Raw genomic sequence first — 13,934 nt, 5'->3', positions numbered from 1 at the left:
CAAGCCTGGACTTCCTGTAGCCAAGTGAACTGGAGGAATAAAACGATGGCTCTTTCAGAATGAGAGCTGGAACACTCAGGGTTGCAAGAGAAAATTAAAATTAAATCTGGGAAGTATGTGCTTTGGGGGAGTCAGCACTTTTTGATTCTGTTGGACCCAAGAAGAATCTCCAACGTGTAACTGAATCTGGGTAAATCCTTCTCAGTAACGCTGGAGCCATGTGAACGGGGAGCCTTAGCCAAACAATGAGAAAGATTTCCCTGGCCTTTGCTAACTGCAGAACAGAGTGTCCTCTCTTGGAAAACTGGTCCCTTGTCCCACAGTCCCTCTACGATGCAAGGCAGAGGGCAGAAGTACTGCCTCAGGGTGGGGGTCAGGGGGTGGAGGGGTGGAGGCAGTCCGATGACCTGGGACCTGCGGTTAGATCATCTGAAAGAAGGTGCTGTACAAATGTTGCTATTTGTATTGGATGAAAGAGGATAAAATGGGCAGGGATGGTCTTTCTCAAATGACTCCTAATTCTCTAACAGTTAAGTGGCCCCAAACCTTGTTCTGGAAGAAGACCAGGCATAAGGAAATAAACTCCATTTCCTTGCACATGTCTCTGTCTTTCTTCTGGTCCTTTGAGCTCGGAAGCTTACCAGCTGAGCCACTGAATTGGGAGGGCTGCCTATTCACCCCACACTTTCATGATGAAGGCAGCTGAGAAAGTCTAGGTCCCCCTTGGACAGAGTTAACTCCAAGTGAAGATCCCGAGCAAACACCGTCCATTCTGCAAACGCCGGTTTTCATTAACTGAGTGGAGGACAAGGCTGTAGGTGTTCTCCACCTGGGCCAGGCTCCGCCTGCACCCAAGTCCCGGCCAGATCCTGTGCACTCGAGGCCCCAAAGGAGACCAACGGAGGAGTGAAGCTGAGTAGGGCAAACCCAACCCCACGCTGGGTACCCTCAGCTGTGGCTGAAGAAGCAGCTGGGGAGAAGGAAAAGGAACTCAGCAGTAGAACCCAGGAGAGAATCTGAGGCCTAGCTTTGAAACTCACTGGTGGGGAAGCCTGGAGCAGATACACAGCTTCCACGTCAGTCTCTAAAATGAGAACAGTACTCTCTGGCTTTACCAACGTCACAGGAGGGCCGTGAGACTCACGCCACTCAAATGGCACGAAAGTCTGTGATCTAGAGAGTCTTCTTCGAGACAAAGCCTTTAGAACTATTTGGTTACCTGTATATCAATGGGGCGACTGCAGATCTTCCCTGGGTGAGTGGCCCGGAGGTCTGAAATTTTCTCCCCACCTTTAGTGTAAGACACTTGGTCATGTTCAAACCACTCTGTCCATTCCACATCTGGGAAGAAAGCAAAGAGCAGGGTCAGACGAGCAAGGGTGCAGGAGAGCCAGCCACACTCGGTGTAGCCCCCAAGCAGCCTTGGCACAATGGGAATTGAATACCATCTGTCCAGGTTCTCACCAGGCTGGGTACCAGAGGCTTCTAAACCATCTGTCAGCTTCCCCCACCTCTCCCACCTTTTTATTAAAAGTGCCTCTTTTTTTTTTTTTTTTTTTTGCGGTACGCGGGCCTCTCACTGTTGTGGCCTCTCCCGTTGCGGAGCACAGGCTCCGGACGCGCAGGCTCAGCGGCCATGGCTCACGGGCCCAGCCGCTCCGCGGCATGTGGGATCTTCCCGGACCAAGGCGCGAACCCGTGCCCCCTGCATCGGCAGGCGGACTTTCAACCACTGCGCCACCAGGGAAGCCCTAAAAGTGCCTCTTATTGACTATCTTATTTTATAAAAGCAATAGATATTCTTCACTACTGCCAAAAGGAGAAAGATGAAATCCATCCATGAACCCATTATCCAAGGATGGCAGTGAGGATTGCTTCTTTCCGTGCCCCCGTCCCCGTGTGTGTGGGCTCCTTGAAGGCTGGTTCCTACTCCTCCTGTCCGTGTTCTCTGTTCAGTGCCAGCGCCTGGCACAGAAGAGGTATTCCCTGAGAGGAAACATCCCCCTGGGCTATTCACCACAGAGACTTGATTAATTAAAGACAGCTCTCAGTTTGCAAACTGTGCAAACTGCCACAGTCAAGTGGTCCTATTGGTGCAAAAGAAAAGTCCTCGTTCTTCAAAGCCCTGGCCTTTTAGCCCCCTGTGAAATGTTACCAAGGTGTCCCAAACTCCTCACCTTGAACCCACTCACTGGATGAAGAGACATTGAAAAGCTCGCCATGCTCCGTCCGGAAGAGTTTGAATACCCGGGCCGCAGCAGAGCCGTGGTGTCCTGTCAAAGAGGAGATCAGAGGCGTCAGCAACCAGACCAACCCCCAAATTCAGAAGGATGTGATGCTAATGCAGAGAAAGCCCCCTACACACATGGATCTTGAGTCATTTTGTTAAAAAAAAAAAATTTCAGGCCAATCTTTCCAGAGCAGATTATTTATTGTCCCTTCTTTTGCTTCAGTTTTGCAAGTTTAACTGCAGTGTTCCAACAATGCTATACGTTGGAAACCCATGGTTTCTCATGTGAATTCCTCTCCAGGATTAGAACCGGCAGTACCTTCCGAAACCTTCCCTGGGCAGGGGAGGCTGGTGCTATGTAGTAACAGCCCATCCAAAGCATCTTTTTTTTTTTTTTTTGGCCACATGGCAAGGCTTGTGGGATCTTAGTTCCCCGACCAGGGATCGAACCCAGGCCCTCGGCAGTAAAAGCGTGGAGTCCTAACAACTGGACCGCCAGGGAATTTCCCAAAGCGTCTTTTTTTTTTTTTTGGCGGTACGTGGGTCTCTCACTGTTGTGGCCTCTCCCGTTGCGGAGCACAGGCTCCGGACATGCAGGCTCAGCGGCCATGGCTCACGGGCCCAGCCGCTCTGCGGCATGTGGGATCTTCCCGGACCGGGGCACGAACCCGTGTCCCCTGCATCGGCAGGCAGACTCTCAACCACTGCGCCACCAGGGAAGCCCCCAAAGCGTCTTTATAGCTCAAAATATTACCCTTGCTGTTTCTGTCCCAGTTCTCATCTTTCCTGTGTCACTTGTTTTGGATTAAACCAATGACGATTTCTTTGCAAATGTAAATATTATCTTAGTGATTGGCCTTAAATCAGTATGGACTTTTGCCACTCATGTAACTTGGCCATTAAGCAGCTAGTCACTCAACAGGGTGCTGGGTGGTGGATCAGCCATGTTCTGAGGGTGCAGCGTGGTTCAAAAAGCCCCTGAGTCCCTTGGTCAGAGAGACACTGGAGGGAATTTGGCCTCTCGCCATTTATTACCGTGATATTCAATGTGGTCTTCAACAGAAGAAGAGGGATTTCCTTTCACAGTTAGGAAACTCCAAGGGTGTCTGAAAAAAAAAAAAACCAAAAAAGTTCTTCACACATCTGAGCCTGTACTGGAGGTAGAGTTGACGCAGAGTGTCACACAGAGGCTGTTTGGGGGAAATTAGTTTCCAGGCTGGGTTTCCCTTTCTCCAGAAGAAAAAGAGCCTTTCTCTGCAAGCCCTGGCCTTCCGAACCACTTGGCTGGCCTGATGTTTGTGGACTGTGAACCTCTGCAACTCCATGCTGGCAGTCGACAGGGTATGAATCACAAATAACAAACAAGCCCACAGACCTACGTACCACCTGCCAGGCTCAATTAGGTTCTGAAGCAAGTGCTCTCATTCCTTTAGGAAAACAAGGACACACGCTCCAAGGGAGAAAGCTTCTTTCTCTCATGAGTTAATCTCGAGGAGAATGCCACAGGCAGATGTGACTGAGTACCCAGGAATCAGCCTTGGGCCTTGGGAAGGAAAGAAATACCTCTTCTTCCTAATGAGAAGCAAAGGAGAAAAAGAAGGGGTACCATTTTGGAAAGTTATACACTCCTCTCTTCTCCATTGAAGCGTGCCCTGCTCTAGGGTGGGAAGGTTTTCTTATCCGTTTTTGTCTTCCCCCTAATACCTAACCCAGCCTCTCACTTCCTGTGAGATGTCAGTAGGTCTTGGTCCTCAATAACTTTGATTATTTTTGTGTTGATCTCTTATCTTGGAAAGTAAGTCTTCATCGAGGTTGGGGATTTGACTGTGCCACCCTTGCTTAAAAGCTTTCAGTGCCCGCCCATTTGCGTAAAAAGCAACCTCCTTGGCCCAAAGCAAGAGGCCCTCCTGTGCCCACCTTGGCAACTTCACCTCTCACCCCTCCTGTTCTTGTTCTTTCACGCCCCGTCATCAATTCCCATTGAATGTCTGCCTCCCGGCGAGAGGTCAGTACTTCCAGAGACAGGTCACAACTTACCGTGAGAGCTCAGTACCAGCTAGTCCAGCCCTAGTGCCTTATGGCAATATTTGCTCAACAGTCCCTTCCTGGGTGAATGAACAAAGGATGGTTCCAAGTCTCAGATCTTCTACTGATTTTAGGTGCTTTGAGTCTGTCATTCAAAGTGGGTCTATACAAATGAAGGGTAAAAATGTAATCCCTGCCTACCTATCTCCTTCACTTACAGAACACAGCACCCATCCTTCCGCGGCTCTTGTTTGTAAGGAGAGAATAGTTGCTAACGTTTATTGAGTTCTTATTCTGTGCTACACACAGTGGCAGGTATTTTGCTCGTATTATCACAGTTACCCTCCCCAGAGCCCTTTGAACTGGCTCCTCAAATATCCCATTGTACAGACACAGGAAGCCTGCAAAGAGAGGGTGAGTCACTTGTGCAGTCACCTAGCGGGAGGTGCAGCCCAGGCTCAAATTCAGGCCAAATCGGACGCTAGATCTTGGACCTTCTTCTGCTGAGGCCCTACGTAGCCAGTCCCTTTGTGGTTCTGCCTGTCATTGGAAATTAACGAACTGGCCTTTTGGCTTATAACACGGTGAAACAGCAGCACCCTTGGTTTTGGTTAACAAAGGAGTTTTAACAGTTTTAAAGTGTCACTGTCATTCTTTGGCTTCTTGAGTTTCCTGCCCAAACCCTTCCAGAAGGAGCAGCCCATGGGCAGTCAGAAAAAGCACCCTTGAACCCGGAGTCCTGTCCCTGCCCAGGGGACCTCTGCCCAGGCAGTAAAATTGCTTTGCTCAGAGCCCAGAAAAGGCTCTGGCCTGCCCCCATTTTGCCCACGGTCCACAGAGCTGGAGGGAGGTGCATCCCTATCTCCAGTAGCTACGGGACAGATGATCTCAACTTTCCACGGAACCGAGATCTGATTCAACACGATTCAAAGGTGTGGCTACTGTGGGGTAAAGGGCTTCCTCTTGGTGCCAACAGGCGTGCATGCCAAAGTCAGGCATGATGCTACAATCCAAGGCAAACAAAACATGCCCTGGAGCACATCAAAGGGCTCCTTCTGCCAGGGGGCCTGGCTGGGCAGACACACTTTACGTGGTCTCTAAACAGATGTCTGCCAATCCCCCCAGGCGTGTTCTGACCCCGCTGCTAAAGAAAGGGAAAATGACCATTAGCTGTACATCTGAGGCACGGCTTTTACACACAGTAGATGCTCAATTAATACTTTGTAAGTGGCCGATTGAATGAATGAGTTCATATACACAGAGACCTGTGGAGCTTGAAGAGTGGAATATGCTTACAAGGAAAACCAGGCTCCCTTTAAGAACAAGCCCTAACGTGTCCAATGAGGATGGATCACATGTCTGCGCCCCCCAGGGTCACCACTGAGGGTGATGTCGCCTGGGGAAACGAGCAAGGAAGTTAGGGAAAGTCAGCCTCCGGTAGCGATGCTTCAGTGTCTGGAGCCCTGGGGAGGTGGAAGTGATGGGCGATACCTAAATCCAAGGTGTAGGAAGTGTTTGCTGCCCAATCTGGTCATTGCCTTCCTGGCCACGTCGTCCAAGTTTCGAGAGCCTTCATCATTCACGGCAACAGAAAGGATCCTGCCGTCGGGCACCGTGTTTAAATACTGGGCCAGACGTTCACTCTCTTTCTTGGATCTATAGGTGTCAAACCTAAAAAGGGCAGAGAGAGGGGATTTTAACAGTCCTAACAGCGGCCCAAAAAGAGAACTCTAAGCACCTACCTGTGGTATGACAACTAACACGCCATCCAAAGATCTCAAGGGCTATGATTTTTAAAGAAAGAAGCTTTCATTACAGCAAGAATCGATCATCTCAGACTTGACAAAGATAACCCTCCCTCATCCACGTACAATAGCTATGAAATATAGATCTCAAAAAACCTATATCACAGGTGACAAGAATTTACAAAGGAAAGACCCAGTTGTGTGATGATTCCAACTCTAAGTGTAAAGTGAACTTATTAAGTAAAAACATTTTGTACAATGACAACGGAAATTCCGAAAGAATTAATAATTCTTTCATTCAAATTTAATTCTAAATTAATTCTTTAATTTAAAGCAAAATAATTCTAAAATGAGTCTAGAAAAAGAAACCAGCATGAATAGCCAAGATTTGGGAAAAGGAAAACAGTGGTGGTACGGGGAGCGGGGGGGAATGTATGGACACTCCTGAGTCCTCAAACTGGTTTTTAATTGTTCCCATAACCTGGTCTGACCCCACCTAGGCCCCCTCCTTCTCCAGTGCTCCGCCCCAGGAATCGTCTGCTATGAGCCTAGTACAGCTCAGGGTCCCATGGTCATACCCCACGCCCACTCCTGCCTTCACTCATTCATCCTTACCTTCTCTCCAGCCAATCAAATACTTCCTACCGTTCAAGAGCCGACCTAAGTTCTTGTTTCTGCAGGTAACCTCCAGGTAGCCAGGTCTCAGGTGACCACAGCCTGTGTTTCTGTGTGTGTCCAGGGTTTATTAATATCCTCACTCACACACATTCAGCTCTCAGATTCCTGAGCCCACTGACTCATACTTTACCCGAAGGAGATTAGGAAGGAGCAGGTATCCTGCCTTTGGAACCTCCACATCAGCTATTGGGATAACATCTCATTATGCACTTCAGTAATGAATTCAACTTCAGGTTGGCTGCTGCAAGTAACCATGCTGTACTACGTAAGAAGCAGCGCCATATCTGGAGAAAACCAGAATTCAAAAGGATGCCTGCACCCCGATGTTCACTGCAGCGCTATTCACAATAGCCAGGACGTGGAAGCAACCTAAGTGTCCATCGACAGAGGAACGGATAAAGAAGATGTGGTACCTACATACAACAGAATATTACTCAGCCACAGAAAGGAGCAAAATAGTGCCATTTGCAGAGACGTGGATGGACCTAGAGACTGTCATACAGGGTGAAGTAAGTCAGAAAGAGAAAAACAAATATCGTATAATATCACTTACATGTGGAATCTAGAAAAATGGTAGAGATGAACTTATTTGCAAAACAGAAATAGAGTCACAGATGTAGAGGACAAACTTATGGTTACCAAGGTGGGGAAGGGGGGTGGTGGGATGAACTGCGAGATTGGGACATATATACACTACTATGTATAAAATACATAACTAATGAGAACCTACCGTATAGTACAGGGAACTCTACTCAGTGCTCTGTAGTGACCTAAATGGGAAGGAAATCTAAAAAAGTGTGGATATATGTATACCTGTGGCTGATTCGCTTTGCTGCACAGCAGAAACTAATACAACATTGTAAAGCAACTATACTCCAATAAAAGTTAATAATAATAAAAAAAATCAATATAATATAATATAATATAATTCAAAACAAAAATGCAGCAGCACCAAGGAGTCAGAACACAACTGAGGAGACTGTTCTCTCTCCTGTGAAGGCAGAGGCTCTCTGATAGATTTTGTGTCCATCAGCTCAGCCTGGCTCCGTACACTGTGGTCTGAGGATTGCTCCGTCCCAGGCCAAGCAGGTGGCTGTCAGCCCCCGTGGGGACAATATAGTGGTTTAGGGCCTGAGCAGATCTGGGTTTGAATCGCAGCTCCAACACTCCCCAGCCTTGAGACTCTGAGCAAATTTAGCTTCACCCAACCTCAGCGTTCTCATCTGTATAACAACAGAACCCACCTGACAGGGGGTTTCTGAAGATTCCGTTATATACAGCAGATAAAGTGGTTAACACAGGGTTTTGCACAAAGTCCAGTGACCGTATTATTGTTACTAATATCCACCAGAGGGCAAGGTTGGCTGTCCTGCGTGCTTCTGCCCACCCCGTCCCATATCATAGCTGATTCCCTGCTGCCTTCCTGTGGACGCTCACAGCTCATGACCTGTTTCTGAGGAGTTCCATACGCCCGTCCTCCAGCAGCACCAGGAAAGCTGTCTCTGCTTGCCTATTCCAGCTGTGCCCTTCCTAATGGATCTTTCTCTCTGAGTGGCCTGGGACAGCCTCTGCAAGGCCAGGGCGAGAGCCCCCGGGAGAGCCCCCTCTGCAGAATCTGCCAGGATACCTGAGCCAGGGCAAGGGTCAGGGAGCGGGAGACTTGCCCTATCTGCCTCCGAAATATCTCTCAAGTTCATCCACTTCTGTTGCCACCGCCTCTACCTGAGTCCTCGCCGGCGACCTCCTAACCACCTCTGCTGGCTTTACCTTTGCCCTCCACAAACAATCCGCTCTCTACACAGCAGCCAGGTCCTTTAAATCAGATCGTACCCTTCTTAAAGCCCTTCGGTGGCTTTGCGTCCCACTAAGAATAAAACCCACCTCCTCACTGGGCCTCCAAGGCCTCCACACCCACCCCTGCCTAAAACTCTGACATTACGGCATCTCATTTCCATCCCTCTGCCCTCCCGTATCTCTGCTGGCCCTTCCTCCCTGTGAGAACATCACGCCCTTTCTCACCTCTGGCCCTTTGCACTTGCCGCTCTGTCTTGAAAACTCTTTCCCTGACTCAGCCTTACCCAGCGGTCCTCAGCTCAAATGCTGCTTGTTCACACTGGCCTTTCCAGACCGCGTGATGCCAAGTGGTCTCCTCTAGCTACCCTCTACCCTCTCACTATGTCTCTTCCCCCTAATTACCAATGATCACAGCCTAAAACTACGCTGTGCTTACATGTGTGTATGTGTGTGCAAACATGCCTGTTCCTGTTCAATTCAGCTTGGATTTCTGTCTGTTTCACCCACTGCTGTGCTCCCAGCATCCTGAGTGGCGTCTGGCTAGGACACATGCTCAGGAAGTGTATGTCGAATGAATGAATGTGTTCACGTGAGGGCAAACCTTACCGGTCAGAATGGATGACTGTCCCTGATTTGGGGTCAATGACGTGAACAATGACTCCACGGTGACCCCAGCTCCTTTCGAAAAAATAACCTCCCTCTTGCATGCCACCGGGGTGAAGAGTCTTGTTCAGAAATGTCCAAGAGAGCTTCTTCTGTCCATGCAACTCAAGGGTACCTCCTCTGTCGACGCCGATGTACTTGAGGCCAAAGTAAGGGTCTGGTTGAACGTCTTCATCAGCCCTACAAGAGAGAACAGCTCTCCATGGTCGGCCGACACCTCTCTTTACTGGATGCTAAGCCCAGAGGGGACGGCACTGCTCTTGACTCCCACTGTGGCCACCCTGGACCCAGTTACACCTGGTGATTGCTCGAGGTCCGTAGACATAGCATTGGCAACCAAGGTTGTCCCCCACCAGACCAAAATGTGCCCAACAGGCCAAGCAGAAATACTTATCAATAGTTAACATGTTGGTACTTCTTTCCAGTTCTAAATATGTTATATTTTGGTCCATATCAGATGTGGGATCACCTGGACTGCATACCCTTGTGTACTCTTGGTTACTGATTCTGAGAACTCTCAATTGCTTGAAGAGGGAGCACACCAGAGGCAAATACTGCATGGAATTTTTCTTTATCTTGTCCATCATTGGCTATTAATAAACATTCACAGAGACTCCCTCAGCCATGACGTGATTAGAAGGCAGCAGGAAGGCTGGCAGGGGTTTCTGTAACTTAAGTCCGGACCTGAGCCACAATAAATAAAATGCCTCACGCACTCCTCCAACTCACCCGAATCGCCACTGTCTGTCTCGTTCATGATTACCATCTGGCAGGACCTAATGATAATTCCTTTCTTGCACTAAAGCCTTGCTGTCTTACCTCCCACTCTTCCATGAAAAACCTCCTTCCCGTCAGATCCAAGAGTATCATGTGACCCATGGAAGCCGTCTACCCACCTTCCATACAAAATGATGCTGAAATTGCCCTGGAAAGGGCAGAGGGCACTCCCAGCATGCAGCTCTCCTCCGTTGTCAATCAGGATGTGCCGGGTACGCAAAACAATTGCCTCATCTTGGTCTTTAATGACTAGCTTCCCTGAAGAGGCAGGAATGGAGTGAGGTTTAGGAAGACAAGTCTTAGTGGTGAGATTACAGCAGAGGCAAGGGCAGACCTCCTAAGCCCCTCATGTCATCCCTCAGGCAGGCCAAGAGGCGTGTCTTTCCAATACTTCTATGCTCGCTGTGCTTACGGTGGTTGCTTTTCTCTCTGCCTTGTGACGTGTAAATAACGCCTGCTTGGTTTACTGCTATCGCTGCCTGTGCTGCATTCAACGAGCAAGCATCTGAAGGTCAGATACTCAGGAATGCTCAGAGCACCAATAAGAAGTTTCCTCTATAAATGCTTCTTTCACTAAGATTGGACCTCTGACAAGCCACTCCTCAGTGCTCCGACAACCAGATGCACTGACATGAACCCAAAGCACGTGACATTTGTTCTGTCCATCTACAGTTATGGCAACCTGCATCCCATCTGCTAGGCTCTGAGGCAGCGGACCAGAGAGAGATGGGGCAGGGGAGGGAGACTGGCTTACCTCCCTCTGAGATGCGGATGGAATGGACCGTGGCAGAAGCGATAAGCAGCAGTGTTCTGCCCTGGCCTATGTGCACGTAGTAGTCTGGGTCATGGCCAGGGTTCCAGGGCTGCAGCTCAGGCCACTGATCAGGGCACTCAGCTGCTGCTGCAAAGGAGAGAGAGGTGTCACTGCTACCACCCACCAACGTCCCCAAGCAAGGACTGCCACAGACCACAAGCAGGGTGGGGTGGGGAGTCTATCATGCATTTTCATGGCCCTTGCCTTCTCCCTACTAGAGCTCAAAGCAGGGCCCTAGAAAGCAAAGAGAACCCCTGATATAGGAGCCAGGAGGCCTGAGATTTAGTCGAATGTCCTTCATTAGTTCATCCTTTATCTGTGAACAAGTCACTTCCTTTTTCTGGACTCAGTTTTTCCCTTTATAGAATGAAGGGTAGACCAGATGACTCCTCAAGACATTCCAAGATCTAAAGTTAGGCAATGATTTACCCAGATTATTTGTATTCCAAGGCATCCTTTCCCCTGGAAAGCATTGTTTAAAAAGTTGGCAAAGCCTTTTCCCCTTCTGCCTGAGAATTTGACTTTTAGTTAATTTTCTCTGTTTCCCTGGAAGCCTGAGAAAGATGGTATTCTATAAAGCATGTTACCAAACAACATCTTATAACAAAAGTGACCCCTGATTAGTAAATGGCATCTAAACTGGGAGGAACTATGCAAAATTTATAATGATCCTGGTGGAGATGTCTTGCTTGGAGGTTTCCCTGAGTGCAGGGACTCTCGTAATTGGGCAAATCCCACACAGCAACTCTGAAAGTTACATCTATGGAGTTGCTATAAGAGATCCTAGCTCTGACGGGGCAATGCCCACACCTGTCCAATCACAGTCTTGTTCCCTCTCACCTAAGGAGCTGTCATCTGGGGAACAAAAGAAGATAGCTTCTGGAGGCTTGTAGAATGCTTCCAAGACCACTCTCACGGAAGAGAAACGCCTGACGCTGCTCTGATGGTGGGCGGTGTTTCTGTCCTAGGCCCTCTGAAGTTATCCTGATGCCAGGCATGGCCTGTGGTAGCCTCATGAGTCTGAATGTTTAGTTGAACTCAAAGCCCCCATGGTGGGTGTTGCAGACGTCTCCCCGACGCAAGTAGAAGCAGTGGGAGGAGTCTCTCCTCCTATGGCTAAGAAGGCTCTGTACCCCAGTGGGGTACCATGTATGGTGAACAGAGGAGGACTGTCTCAGAAACTGGGAAAATCTCCCTGGACAGCAGGGAAAAACCCAGAGGGAAAGGAACAGGAAGAGGCAACAGGCAAAACAAAATGAGAATGGCTTGCCTCAGAGATGGAGCCCCAATGCCCTCCTTTTTTTCTCTCACTAGAAAGTTGTGAGCAAGCATGAAATAGTAGTTTTTTGTTGTTGTTGTTGTTGTTGTTTTTGCAGTACGCGGGCCTCTCACTGTTGTGGCCTCTCCCGCTGCGGAGCACAGGCTCCAGACGCGCAGGCTCAGCGGCCACGGCTCACAGGCCCAGCCGCTCCGCGGCATGTGGGATCCTCCCGGACCGGGGCACGAACCCGTGTCCCTTGCATCGGCAGGCGGACTCTCAACCACTGCGCCACCAGGGAAGCCCAAATAGTAGATTTTAAATAACTGCAGCGGGATGGAGAAGGAAGGTGAGGTGTAGTAAACCCATGGCGGGGGCAAGGTTTCAGATGGTGAAGACCCTGGGGAAGGTACTGGAAGGAATGGATGCAAATTCCACCCTTGGGCACCGAGCAAGGGCCCCTAAGGGAAGCCATGTCTCTTGAGCCAGGTGGGTGCAGTGGACAATATCCACGACATTGGGTGGGACCCCAGAAGGAATTCTGGCTTCAGTACAATTACTAGCATGTCAGTTCTCAATGTGACTCGACTTCGATGCGGCTGTCTCTAGGGTAAGATCCCACGTTTATATATTTCAAGAGAACTGGAAGGGCGCTGCTCCTTTATCTACTCAGCATTGCCAGATGTGGACTCCGGAAGCCCCCATCACATCATCGGCCCGGCCCATCTGAAAGCAGCGGCCGGCCCTTCTCTTCTCTGCAAGGCGCAGGGCAGGCACTTGGTGCGTGTTTCCTGAGTCCCACTCCCCACCGTCCCCTCCCATGCTCCCTAACACCCTCCTTTATGCCCCGTCTGCCTCACTGTCAGCCCGAACTCAGGGTTTGGATCGTTTTCATTAGGAAGAGAATTTCACTTGTTTTTGGAGTTTTGCTAAAGCAGCTCTTCCAAGATTCTGTAAACCCCATGGGACTCAAATAGTGGCAAAACAATGAAAAAATGTGGCATTTACTCATCCGTGGAGTTTTCATTTTAATGTAAGAGCAGGGTTGCCAGCAAGCTGCCAGGATGGGCCGAGGTAGTGGTGGGGGCTGGGGGCCTCTGCCTGGGCCCTCCGTAGTCAAGGATGATCACGAGGGCTCTGGGGCCTCCGTCCAGCTGAGGGGCTCCTGAGGGCCAATGCCCACCCCTGGGTTTGCCTTCAGATGGGTCAAGTGCTTGGCTGGCTTTCAGCAGAGGTCAGTCAGAGGCCCTGGGCTGCCCTCCACCTAGTCCTGGACCTGGAGTGTCTGTTTCCAAGGTGGTGACTCCTCAGCCATGCGGGGAACGCATGTGGCGACTGGCGAGCCCAGAGATCCAGGCGTGGAGCCGTAAGCGTGCCGAGAAGGAATCGTTCCAACTCCACGGGACCAAGCCCAGGGTCTCACCACCCACATCTCCTACGAGAATCCCAACTGCCCCTTTATTCTCCAACTGCACGTGTTTGCATCAGTCTTTGCATCCAGGTTTGGAAGCAGCCAGCCTGACACTCGTAGGCTCTCTTGTCATCGGGAGCACAATTCCCAGAGCTCCAGCAGCTCTGACCCCACAACATAAGCACAGCAGTTACAAGACTGGCCGTGGATGAACGCCCCTTCACTGGAGATGGAGATTTTGCTCTTGGTAAAAGTGGGTTTCAGTGGCTCTTCATCTGTAGGAATCAGTGAGTAGCTGGCAACGGTCAAGGCCTTTGCTGAGATATCACCACAGCAGCCACCCTTCCCAGGAGGGGCTGCAGGAAGTGGGATTCAGAGCGGATGCAAGCCCTACTCGGAGCATGAATGGCAGGGGGTTGGCTTCTGCATCCCTCTGACATCACAGAAAAGCAAGAGGGAATCAAACGCACAGCCTCCTTTCCAAATGGTTTATAGTCAAACAGAAGAGAGAGACCCAGGATGTAAGAGGAAATACCCAG

The 13,934-nt window shown here is 49.8% G+C and overlaps 1 protein-coding gene across 6 annotated transcripts in view; it reads right to left on the bottom strand.

Moving 5' to 3' along the window:
- CEMIP (cell migration inducing hyaluronidase 1) overlaps window positions 1–13,934 on the bottom strand; it is a 163,688-nt gene that overhangs the window by 58,766 nt on the left and 90,988 nt on the right. For 4 of the 6 annotated variants that reach the window (XM_060293760.1, XM_030878467.2, XM_030878471.2 and 1 more), the window contains 7 exons: window positions 10,667–10,813; window positions 10,032–10,170; window positions 9,079–9,315; window positions 5,747–5,926; window positions 3,266–3,336; window positions 2,178–2,273; window positions 1,220–1,341 (listed from right to left, as the gene is read on the bottom strand). In XM_060293760.1, coding sequence (XP_060149743.1) covers window positions 1,220–1,341; window positions 2,178–2,273; window positions 3,266–3,336; window positions 5,747–5,926; window positions 9,079–9,315; window positions 10,032–10,170; window positions 10,667–10,813 — 992 coding nt within the window. The remainder of the gene's footprint in view (window positions 1–1,219; window positions 1,342–2,177; window positions 2,274–3,265; window positions 3,337–5,746; window positions 5,927–9,078; window positions 9,316–10,031; window positions 10,171–10,666; window positions 10,814–13,934) is intronic. The other 2 variants (XM_060293763.1, XM_060293762.1) reach the window with 1 other exon arrangement.

Source organism: Globicephala melas, chromosome 2, assembly GCF_963455315.2.
Source record: "Globicephala melas chromosome 2, mGloMel1.2, whole genome shotgun sequence".
NCBI classification, from domain to species: Eukaryota; Metazoa; Chordata; class Mammalia; order Artiodactyla; family Delphinidae; genus Globicephala; species Globicephala melas.
The sequence above is the reverse complement of the archived record's forward strand: the minus strand, read 5'-3'. Positions and strand labels throughout refer to the sequence as shown.